At 48.9% G+C, this 12,269-nt stretch overlaps 2 protein-coding genes across 2 annotated transcripts; one reads left to right on the plus strand and one right to left on the minus strand.

The window, feature by feature from the left end:
- Positions 1–953: 953 nt before the first annotated feature.
- prp8 (U4/U6-U5 snRNP complex subunit PRP8) lies at positions 954–8,015 on the minus strand (the record flags this gene model as incomplete). Its single annotated transcript, XM_015556996.1, has 1 exon — positions 954–8,015. The coding sequence occupies one exon, from the start codon at positions 8,013–8,015 to the stop codon at positions 954–956; it is 7,062 nt and encodes a 2,353-aa protein (XP_015401281.1).
- A 380-nt stretch (positions 8,016–8,395) lies between these two features.
- Positions 8,396–9,409, plus strand: ANOM_011741 (60S ribosomal protein eL34). Its single transcript, XM_015556997.1, has 4 exons — positions 8,396–8,515; positions 8,588–8,601; positions 8,746–8,869; positions 9,067–9,409. Exons 1-4 carry the CDS (start codon positions 8,492–8,494, stop codon positions 9,256–9,258), a joined length of 354 nt encoding a protein of 117 aa, XP_015401282.1. The 5' UTR covers positions 8,396–8,491; the 3' UTR covers positions 9,259–9,409.
- The last annotated feature ends 2,860 nt before the right edge of the window (positions 9,410–12,269 follow it).

The following is a 12,269-nucleotide window of genomic DNA, read 5'->3' on the forward strand; positions in this document are numbered from 1 at the left end:
CACAGAGAGAGAGAATACCAAAGAAGAACAAAACAATACTCAAATCCAACCCGCGAGCGATGTGTTGCGGGTGTATAGGGACGTGAATGTGAATGTGAATGTGGACAATGTTTGTTGTTCTCCGCTCCCAAGATACAGGGTCTCTCCGTACCTTGGAAGGTCGCAAGGAGGATCTCTTTCTCTTCCCAAGTGAGGCTTGAAGCCACCGCAAGCCATTGGAGGGAGACGTGTGTCACAAGACACTAACCACAAACAGCTTCCAGACATCCAGATGCCCTAAACTTCTTCCTTTTCATTGTTCAAGAAAAATGTTTGATTACAATCATCCTTCTCTTTTCCTCTTCTTTCTGATTTGTTTCTCTTTTCGTTTTTCTTTTTCTGCCCCTTTCATTATTACCCTCTCTTATTATTTCCTCTTCTTGGTGGATTTCTGATTGGATTTCCTGTTCTTTTCATTCCAACTAATGTACCCCTCTCGTGAAAGATACCCACTCGTCTCTCCCCTCATATCAGCACTACTCGAAAACGGAGAAAAGGGTCTGATCCACTCTAGAATCTCAATTTTATATTTATCTTTTTTTTCTTTTTTCTTTTTTCGTGCCCCAGCTGATCAATACATTAATAACCGCTGAAACTGCTCTGACAAGAGGAATAGTCCTTTTACTATACATGCAAATGAAAAACCCCTCCCCAATGCTGTCTCCGTACTGTTGCATGATTGCCTAGTCAAACCAAATGCATCCCTCGCTTTTTATTGTCCCTTTTCGTAGAGTATACATACATTAATGATTAAAAAAAAAGCAAAAGGATCAAAGAGAAGGCGCCATCATAAAAACAAGGCAAGAAAGTTAAAAGCTATGGAGAAAACAGCAACATGAAAAGTATAGAAGAAACGGGAAATAAAAAAAGGTTCAATCATACATAACGTTTCCAACGCCTTTCGCATTTGCAGATCATGCAAAGTTATCAGATCGATCAACCCAAATGTCCTCCAGCTCTGCAAAGTTTTGGAAGTGCAGTGGCCGGTGTTGATCATCATAAAACCTCAGGGGCGTGTCGATCTTCACGTACACTGGCCGCTTCTCAACACTGCCGAAGGAGCTGCCCATGAAACTATAGTTCCACACGTTATCCTCCGGAACCAGGAAGTAACCGCGGATCTTGTCACTGAGTAACAGCTGGCACTTCTCCCCCATGCTGGTCGAGAACCCCTGCGGTTGGTCAGACGTCGTGTCCTTGTTCTCGGCGCCCCACTTGTATCCTTGCGGCGTGAGGCCCCAGGCTGCCAGTGACACGGATCCCGGGGTGAATGAAACGGTCATCGTCACCGTTTTCTTATCCCAGCTGGAGTGCTCATTCATCAGTCGGGCGTGTTGAGTAACATCCATGGCGGTCATGTACGGCGGCTCGTTGCCCGAGATGGTATGAATCACTCCCAGGGGCTCGAGGTTATTCAGGTAGTCATGTTGGGGCAACTGGTGAGGCAGCTGGACTTCCCGTGTATTTCCGACCTGCGGGATCATCACGATCGTGCGGACCTCCTTCACTTGATCGTTGTCAGGCGGTGAGCTACCATAGAGATATCCGGCAACTTGCACCCGAAGATCTGCGATGGTAATGAATCGCTTGAGAATGTTCTTAGGCATAATGTAAGTATAACCCTCATCACGAACCTCATCCGAAGAAATGTAGATGTTGTTCGACCTGGTCCGCAAGTTCGACGTCGCAATGGCTCGGGTGCGCCATTCGGTCTTGGATGCGAACGACTGCTGCTCGTACTGTGATGTAGTGGTCACGATGATCTCTTCACCGCGGACATTCTGGGTCTTTGTTGTGACAGCGGTAAGCTGCTTCTGTTCTTCCTGCTGCTTCTCGATCTCGGCCGCCTGCTGTCGCTGCAACGAAGGTGCACTGATTTCCATACCCAGAATGATATCCCTAACTTCACTGCTTGTCAAACTTTGAACGTTGACATTGTTCTTCTTTCCATAGTCATTAAGAATCAAGTCACGCAACTGCACTTCGACCTTGATCCAATCCTCATCAGACAATGACGGCCAGATGTGGTGCTCCTGGGTGATAACGGTCTTGTCGGGCCTCAGGATAATCTTGGCCTTGTCAATGTTGACGTGCAGAGCACGCAGGATAAGGATGAGTCGGGAGAAGGCAGTGTAAGGCGAGATGGACTTCAGCCATTCATCGTAGAGGTTGAACAGAACCATCTGAGGCTCCGTCGCCCGAAGAATCATGTCGGCGAGCTTCTCCACCTTCATAGCGGCCTGGAATGGCAGCTGGAGCTCAGAGGCACGGATCGAAATGTTAGGGAAGTCAAGAAGGTGGACCTCAAGTGGGTCCAATAGACCCTTCCGAGTGACAATAAGCTGTTTCGGCTGTTCTTCAACGGGCAAGGATCGAATGAGAGCCGCCACTTCTTCCGCGGTCTTCCACTTGGCCAATTGACCCAGACGCTTCTGCCCCGCCCAAACACTGGTGTGGATAATCTTCAAGAAAAGCTGACCAGTTCTGGGGTTGAAGATGAAAATGGCACCGTTGATAGGCTTGGTTGTAAGATTGCCTTCGAAGGTCTTATGGATGGTGACACGGTAAACATTGGTATCATCAATGAATAGCTGGATCTGGGGACTGAAAAGCTCAGAGTAGTTCTGAGAGTTAAGGAACTCTTGGTTGCTCTCGGAAGCATACAGCTGCAGACCCTTCCTGATACGCTCCCTCAGCACATACAAGGCCGGGTTAGCCTTCATGACCTTAGCCATAGCTTGCTGGATCAGGGTCTTGAGACCGGGGAAGTATTGTCCATATGCAGAGTAGAGGTTGTACGCGAGATCGATGCCGATCATCAAACCAGTAGCGGAAGGATAGATGCTCATGCTGTCAGTTGTGTAGTCCAGATACTTCGCACGAACGTATCTCTCGATGTCGTGAGAATCGTAGTCACCGTATCTCAGTTGCACATCCAGCCAGAACTTGTTCGTCGTGGTAGGTTCGTACACGTCCTTGGTGTCAAACAGCAGAGAGGGCCGGGTGACGTTCCACTTGTTCGTAGCGAAAAGCAAAATGTCCGCACATGAACTGTTCATCTTGTACGACTTACGTGGATGGATAGTCTCCTTCTGAACAGCCTCGATACCCAGTTGCTCCAGTTCTTGGTCGAAGACTTGACACAAGTCCATGACCACGGATTCGTGAATCTTCTGCCACAAGTGAGCACGGAAGATCTGGATCAAGGAAATCTTGAGTGTAGGGATCTTTCCGTGTAAGAAGATACCAGTAAGATCCAACTGGACCTGGAAACCGACATAGACGTTGGCACGATTGATAGTTGGAGACCACCAAAGAGTGAAACGACGGTTCGGAATTTGGTTCAAACCGGATCTTTGAGCATTGGTAAGCTTCTTAAACTTCATAGATTCTTCGAAGCCTGAGGCTCTCTCCCAAAAGAGACCTTCCCACGATGGGAAAGCAGTGGCCTTGAACAGAGTGTGTTCCAAAATTGTCTCTACACCACCCAAAGCTTGAATGACGTCAGTACGGTAGGCGTTCAAGTTCCATAGTTTACCATCGTGACGCTGGCTTGTCCACCAGAATGGATTACTCTTCATAAGCTGGTACTGTTTAAATTCTGCCCGAAGACGGAATCCCTTATCGAAGCTGAGGGTACTGCGATCCTTCTGGAACAGGGTGTTGATACGAGGCAGACCACGATCCCAGCTGTCCTCTAGGTCCTCGAGCGTCAAACGGCGGTTCTGCTGTTGGGCCTCCTGTCGCTTCTGAGAATACTCCATCCACACTCTCTGAGAGTCAATGAACTCGGCTTCCCAAGGAATGATGTACCGGAAGATGTTGGGGATCAATGTTTCCTCGTCATGTGACATACCGGCACGGAAGTGTGTAATGCCGGTATCGGTTTGCTTCGACCACCTCTTATCACTAGCAGGGATGAGGATGTGAGATCCAGAGATCATACCCAGACCTCCCAGTTCCTTCGGAGTATAGAAAACAGCCGGAGGGAAACGGGACGGCATCTTGGAGTTCAGGCCAATCTTGACACGGGTCTGGATCTTGGTCTCGCACTTGACAATCGTGTCCAAGAGATTGACAGTCGATACAGCGGCTTCACGATAGTAGGTGAAGAGAGCAATCAAGGCCGTGTTCCACTTGTTAGCGATCTTAGTGAAGGTTGTGGAACCGGAAGACATGAGGATCTGACGGATTCTGTTGTTGAACTTCTGGATGTCCTCCTCTGTAACCTGAAGGAAGGCGTGAGCCGTGCGTTCCTTCGTCGTGTTGTCGACCAAAGACCAAACGCTATCTTTCACCGAGAACTCTTCGTTCTGATTGCGGATCTTCGGAAGGATGCGAACCTCAAAACCGGACATGGAGAACAAAAGGTTGGGGTTGTCCTTGCTGTAAACGCTGGAAAAGGTATCGTCCCATTCGATCGTCGTGATTGATCTTGGCAGACGGTTCTTCAAATCCCAGAACACAGCGCGACCCAGGTTGACATCGTGCCGCATCAAACGCATTCGGCAATCACGCGGCCAGCACTTCTTGTTCTTGTAACCGATAACGTTTTCAAAGTTGGGATCCGGGTTTTCCGTCAAGAAGCGCTGAATAAGATCCCTGGACTCGTCTGCAGAGAATCTGAAGAACACCCAAATCCTGTCGACATAGCGGGTGTACAGACGAATAGGATGTCTGGTCTCGGTGGCGCGATCCCTAAATTGCAGGAAGTCATTAGGACTCTGAGGTGGACCCGCCATTTCACTAGCACGCTGAAGTCCAAGAAGCAGCAGATCAATCATCAAACCATAGAACTGGAAGACGAAGCCAGAGAACTGCAGACCCCGAATCAAGCCGTAGCTGTTCGTGTGGTTCATGTCCTTGTAGCTGAGCTGCACGTTATTCTTGGAGGTGATGTAGTCAGCCAAGTTGTGGTCCATGATCAAACGCAGCAGTCGGTTCAATAGAGTAAGATCGATCTTCTCGTAAACCTTGGATAATTCCGTCTCAATCATTACATTCGTCTCGCCATCGGCAGTCTCCCAAACATTGGACAAGTTGTTGATGCCTTGTGCCCACTTGTACGTCAACAGCGGAGGAACTTCGGAATCAGAAGGCTTGATCCAAGAGGGGAAGAGGTGGCGCTGGTCTGCCTGATACCAGAGATATTGATCCAGGTAAGCATCGGTGATCTTCTCAATAGGTTCCACGTCGTACACGGGGTTGATATGACTGTAATTGTCGTTCATGTCGATGCCGACTTCCTTGAACGCTCGCTGGGTCAAAAGGAATCGCTTGATTCTAGCCAATGTCGTTCCAGGAGAGTCGTAAGCCTGTTCAATAAGAGCAAGCTCTTCACGCTGGCTCTGATTGAGTCTGCCTTTGACGGAATATGCTTCACGTAAACGTTCGAGAGCAAGGATCAAAATCTTGGTATCATGCTTGTAGGAGACGCTAGGGAATGGGATTGGAGAGAACTTGCGGGACTCGAGCCAATGTACCATGGTGGTGTAGATAGCAACAGCCTCTTCAGACGACACGTAAGGACCATCCTTCAGGTAGTTGTGCTGCCTCTCCTGTTCCGCCTTAAGCCACAGCCGAGTGAGTCGGCCAAGATTCTTCTTGGCAACGGTCTTGTCCACAGTAGCACCACGGCGAATTCGTTCACGGTTGTAATGCGCGACGGAAATCCACCAGTCGGCCTTGCTCTTGACATACCGAAGGATGATATTTTCGATAGGAGCAGGCAATCCAGGAACCTTCCAAGGAATGTTACTCTTCCAGCATCTCCAAGCCTCCGAGAGATGCTGAAGGACTGTGTTGATCTTGTTCTGCTTAATACCCTCAGGCATCATGTCCATCAAGTCGGCCATAACGGAAGCACGAAGTTCGAGATCGAAATGAGATTCCACACGCTGCTTGGTAACTGTCTTGGCAACTCCCTTGCTGTGGCGACCCTCGAACTGACGAGACAGCAAGTTCCCAAGCCATCTCTCAAGAAGAGGGATGATACCACGCATGAAGAACAACCAAACACGCCAGGCCGGTGCCCAGAAACCGCATCCAGGGCCTTTACCCACCGGGCCAGAGTTGAACCGGTAGTAGATCAAGTGTTTCAGATCCTTACAAGAACGAATCTGATGCATCAGCTTGTACTTATAACGGTACATACCGGTCAACTGTCCCACATGGTTGAAAGCATAGAGAATACCATCAGCCAATTGGAAAGCGTCGATGTTGCCCAGACGATACTGGACTTGCGCATCAACAATTAGTTTGGTAAGACGCAGAATTTCTCTCATCAAGTGGAAAGCATTTCCGAAACGAGACTTCTTACGCTCCTTTGTGGTCAGGGTCTTAACCGGCTTCAAGTTGAAGTTGTAGTCCAAATGCAGGTATGTCAAGTTCTTGCGATGAATCAACAAGTTGAGCATGTTGAAACCTTGGCGGCAGACTTGCAAACCAGCCTCAACCCAGTCGATTGTTGTCTGCTGGAAGAACTTGGTCGATTTCAGGGTCTTCAGCAAGTTCTGCTTGTTCTGGGCCTTGGGCTTCTTCTTGTGAAGCTCGTTGAGCACAAACGTTTTCAGAAGCTTCTGGTAAGACACGCGAACTTTAACGGGTTGGCCCTGTGGGCAATGCTCGAGGTACCATTGCTTCACCAATGGCACATCCTGTGCACGAACCATCTTTCCAGAGCGCTTGTTGAATGGGTGAGGAGCCCACCAGAGCGCAATGGCGGATGCGGTCTCCGGGGTGTAAAGCTCCTCATCTGCGAAGAAAGGCTCGACTTCTCCAGGAAGCTCGAACTCGTCTTCGTTATTCCCTGGTCCGAAGATTTCATCTTCGTGGCTGACAGTGATGTTCTTGGGCGCGACGGAGCGAGAGGAGATTGGATTAATTACAGGGTCGAAGTAAAAGGCGGGAAGGTTGGGGTCGTCGGTCCGAACATAAACAACTTGCGGGTGAGAGAACCAAGAAACTTTCACGCTTCTGGGGAGAGTATTGTACAGGAAAGGGTATGCGACACGGTATTCTGTGCGAATGGGGGCACGGAAAATGATACGGTCGATGGCGTTAAATTCACTGAAGTCTTCATCATTGGGATCAATGTCCTTGTATAACGGTTCAAAGCGCGGACCACCGGGGATGGCAACGTTCAGAGCCTTTGCTGTAAAGAAGCTATTCAGATCGAACATGTGGAAGTAGTTCTCGTCTACCACGTCACTGAGGAGTTGATGACTTAGACGATATAGAGTCGCCATCTGTGGCAATGATAGGTTCCACTTCTTATAACTAGGACCATTGACGTGGGGGGTATCAAGGAGAGGTCGATGATCGTAAAACCACTCGTAGACGGGGGAGTCCTCGTTCTCGTCGAGTTCCATCTGGATGGGCTCTAACGGCTCGACGTCCTCGATATTCTCCGACCAAGACAGTGGCGGTTCTTCGTCATCGAAGGGAGGAAAGCGCATTCTCTTGAAGTGCCTACGATCACTCTTTTCTCTGCGCATACACACCCACATCGTGGCCCACTGGGCGTGGAAGACGGGTTCGATCACTCTAGGAGTCTCATTTACCAGCGTGAGACAGCCGTTAACGTGGTATAGCACCTTTACTTCCCTAGAAGACTCCCAAGGCATAGGCATGTTTTCCAACAGCTTCAAGACCGCATGGGGCATGAACTTAAGCGCGCCGAGATAGCTACGCTTTTCGTTGCTGAACTTCTTCTGCGATACATCGCCGATATCTCGCACGATCTTTCGTAGGTGCTCTGGGGGCATGTCCGCCTTCTGTGTTTCAACAAATCCACCCTTTCTCTTCTCTCCGAATCGGTTTCGTTGCGACCGGAGCCATTCGTTCTTCTTCTGAGCGAACTTTGCGACGGTCGGATCAGCTGGCGGCTGATATCCCGGCGGCGGCGGAGCCAGAGGCATCGACGGGGGGGCCGATGCACCCCATCCTGGAGGGGGAGGAGGGGGTAATGATGCCATAATGCCAATGGCGGAATGGAGATAGCTCTGCTCTTTCTGATTGACGTTGATGCTCGGGCAAGTCGCGTCACAGATTCACGTTGAAAAAAGTCATTAACAACCGCGAATCATCAACAAAAGCGGTCGGGGGTGGTAAAAAACTGGGTAATCTCGCGCGGAGGAGTGAAATCGTAACCCCAAAGATTGAAACAACTCCTGCACGATCCCCTTCTCACAACGGGTGATGAAAGGCGCTCTTCTTGCTCCTTTCCTGATGAGCAAGCTTGAAAAGAGGTGGCGGCTCTGCTCGGACCGGTACTAGTCCCGATCGGGGTTAGCGCCAGCTCGCCAAATTGGCGCTAGCGTGACTCCAGGGCTCCGAGTGAAACCCACACAAATCCAGGTGACTTGCGAGAATTCTGAGAGCTTAACGACGACAACCGACGACGCCGCCGCCAAATTCTTGACGACCGATACAGAGGTTCAAGACAATCAAAATGGCGAACCAGAGACTCCAATACGTGAGTAGTTTTCATCCAGAAAATTTCAACAGGATAATGAGAGGCTAATTTTCCGTTTTTTTCTTCCCACAGCGCCGCCGGAACCCGTACGTTGAAAATTCCCCTTCCCATTTATGACCCCTCATTGCGCTCGATAAGATAGCATTCAGCCGCGATATCTAGCACGGCGAGGATCTTTTTTCTATCATCTGGGCTTCACGAACAGGATATTGATCGAATTTCGTCTATAGGTACAACACGCGGTCCAACAAGGTCCGCATCATCAAGACCCCCGGCGGTGAGCTCCGGTACCTCCACATCAAGAAGAAGGGCACTGCTCCCAAGTGCGGTGACTGTGGCATCAAGCTCCCCGGTGTGAGTACTCCCGATGGTTTTTGGCAGTTGAGCGAATGATTATGTGCGAATCTTGCGATCGATCCAAGTTGGTGGAAGAATGCGTCTCTCAGAGCAATTCGAAGAGGAAGGGTGGATTGAGACGCACAATTTCTCTACATCGGACATCGCAATGAACAATCGAAAAGCGAAAACAGCGACTGATCTCTTGCCAATAGGTCCCCGCTCTTCGCCCCCGCGAGTACTCCCAGATCTCTCGCCCCAAGAAGACCGTCACCCGTGCCTACGGTGGTTCCCGCTGCGCTGGCTGCGTCAAGGACCGCATCGTCCGTGCTTTCCTGATCGAGGAGCAGAAGATCGTCAAGAAGGTTCTCAAGGAGTCTCAGGAGAAGGCCGCTGGCAAGCGCTAAATGGGTGCATAATATGCTCAGTATTTTTCTTTAGTGGGAGCGAATATGGAAAAATAAAATTGGCTGGGTGCCGTTCTCTTAGATTAAAGTGAACAGGACGGCTTTACGAAATGCCGTGTTTATGAATTTTATTCAAGACTCAGTTCTCCAACTATCTTACGATTTTGGGTGCAACGCAATAGGTGTCCATCACTACGGAGAGTGTGGACAGGCCCTAAGCGTGCATCTCACGTAGTCTGGGAACAGCCGTCGAAAAAATATCTCCAGCCATACGGCTCCAGTCCTGCATTGTAGTTCCTTGAGCAATTTCAACCGTCTACCAGGCAGATGAAAACGCCAAGACGAAGTTCGGGAAACATTAGGAACCTGAACTCCAAGGTAAGGCCCCCTGCAGCGAGAATGGATGACACCATACATCGAAAAATGGCCCGGACAGTCAATCTCCACCAAATCCACAGCCTCCTACCGAATCTATCACAATCATAGATCCACCCCCAACAGATGGAAAGACACTCAGCCCGGCACGTGTGGCTTTTCTCCCACCAGGAGGAATTTTCATCTCGACCGGACCCGTGAAACAACACCTGGGAACTTTCCCCTATAACGATCAGCGCCAAGTCTCGGGAGGATCATAATAGAAAAAGCAAAGTTAGGATGACAGATAACACGAAGGGAAGAGAGGAGTAGGCCGGAACCAAAACCGGCATGCAGGAAACTATTCGAAATCAAACTAAGCCGATATAATAGGTGGCATAGGCGAAACGAAATAGGGAACAACTGAGCCCGGGGTAGTTTGTTGAATTTTGTCTTTCGGTCCAAACTCTTGCCAGTACATACGCAATATGCTGTTGAGCAGCAACTGGGACGCCTCTGCTGGCTACATTCCGAGAACTCCCTGTGTGCCTGGGAATCCACCTTCAGATGGGGCTGGGTGGGTGGTTGTGCACAATGCATCTAACGGGCTGTGGATGGCATCGTGACAATAGTACGACTGTGATCGTCATACATCGGGAGCGAACGTGCGGACTCCTGGGTATGTCTGTCGGCCAGCATGCAGTCAATAGTTAAACTCTAACGTAGTGTGGATGGTGGAACCGTTGGGAAGGCTGATCGCAGAGGTGACAGAGATCTGTGCTCTGCGCAAGCTGTTCTGTTTGTAGGCCATTTTTTTTCTTTTTCTATCTGTTCTTCGAATGTGAGTTGTACCAAATGAGCATACATTAGCGCTACCCAGATAAGGGGCGTGATCTTTTGCGGGATCGGTAGATGAATGTCAAAAACAGAGCATCCTTGTCATGGCCTGTGCACCCAGATGGCGTGCAGCTAAAGTCCGACAAGTGAGGATGTCTCCGTCCAGTAAGTGGTGAAGGGAGCGCTGCGCAGCGCACGGCAGATCTCACTCTGACTTCGGACCCTGACAGAGCTTAAGCCCGATTCAGAGCCAAACTATTTGCTCCTGCGCATATCTGTCAGTCCGATAATCTCCAGAAAGGGCTAGATAAGTAAAAAGCAAAGATGGGGACTCCAAGACAGGGAGGAGAAAGTATTCACCATGGGATGACCGCTAATAATGCAGAACATCGCATGTAACCAATAAACCTTCCGTACCATAGATTGATAGTGCACGGTTCGGCAGCCATTCTATGAAGCGGTGAGGATTCGTTGGCGTTAATTTCTTTTTTATTTCCTAATTTCGTTGAGGTTCCTTGCATCGATCCATCATTCCATTACTCACCTTCCTTTCAGAGAGAATCGTCCAGTCAAGAATCATGGAAAGGAGGAGGGGAAAAGATAGCCAGACCACTCGGAACGAAAGGCTGGGGTGTGACCGCCCCCGTTGGCGTGATGATACCCAACCCTAAACTGTACTGGGAAGTATGTCTGCATGCTGCGTACGCTTCATGGATTTCAACTGTTAGGGGGGAGAGGTCCGTCAGGGAGATAGTAGTACTCTTGGACCTGACATAGAGATTGTCAATTACACTCTGTCAACCTTCGTATTGTCTATTGTATGTAATTTTTTTCCCTGAATTTTTCTTACACCACTTATTGTAAATCGTAGTGTGAAGCACGCTACTGTCTGGAATTAAGGGTGAGTGGAAAGGCAACAAGAAGGCAACGGCTGGCCTAGAGCGCAATAACAGGCATTATCTAACATCATAGGTCGAGTGGCATGACTCCCAAGAGTTAACTAAAATAGTAACAAATCTAAAAAGTGACTGATCGAAACAACAGTTCGGTTAGGCTTCCGGGTGATTCTCGTGTCTTGGGTGTGGGCTGTTTGCCTGATTAGTTCAGCGTGAACAAAGTTGGTCCTGATCCCAAATCTGCAGCGTTAGTGGCGTGGAGAATGTCGACATGGATCATTTATATGGAACGAACTACTGCATTAAAAAGGGTATTGATCTATTATGTTGCGGTGTATCTGTGTGCATGTCGTGGATCCTCGTCATGTTGGTTCAAATATATAGTTACTCGCTTACTGTTCCATTCGAAGTGGGAGATGAAAGATGGAATACCAGTAAAGATAAGAAAAATAAAAACATACAAGCATAGCAAGGAATACACTCTGAATCTATATATTTCTAACCCTACCATCAGTTCATACTGAAACATACGTGAAAACAACGTAGATTAACAATGCAATGCATCGAGACCTGTCAATGCGGAGCTTAATGAACGGATGCAAGCGAGTGCAACACTTAATTTTTTAAACTGTCGGTACGGCCCGTGGGAAGGCAAAAGCGAAGAAAGTTAAGGATCCATCGTACTTTTGTTTCGAATGAAGAGGCATGAAGGTGATGGCGATCGGCTGCAGAAGCGCAAAGTTTAGCCGAGCTATCGAACAATAACTCCATCAACAATTCGGCTGGGCTCCATACCCCGGGAAAAAACCCGTAGTGTTTCTGTACAATTGGGACGGTCATGGAACAGGGGTCAAAACAAGTAAGAAGAGAGGGAAAATGATAGATAAATACATGAATGAATAAATAAATAATAGTAATAATAAT

The sequence above is a fragment of the Aspergillus nomiae genome (assembly GCF_001204775.2).
Source record: "Aspergillus nomiae NRRL 13137 chromosome Unknown contig00625, whole genome shotgun sequence".
In the NCBI taxonomy this organism is placed as follows: domain Eukaryota; kingdom Fungi; phylum Ascomycota; class Eurotiomycetes; order Eurotiales; family Aspergillaceae; genus Aspergillus; species Aspergillus nomiae.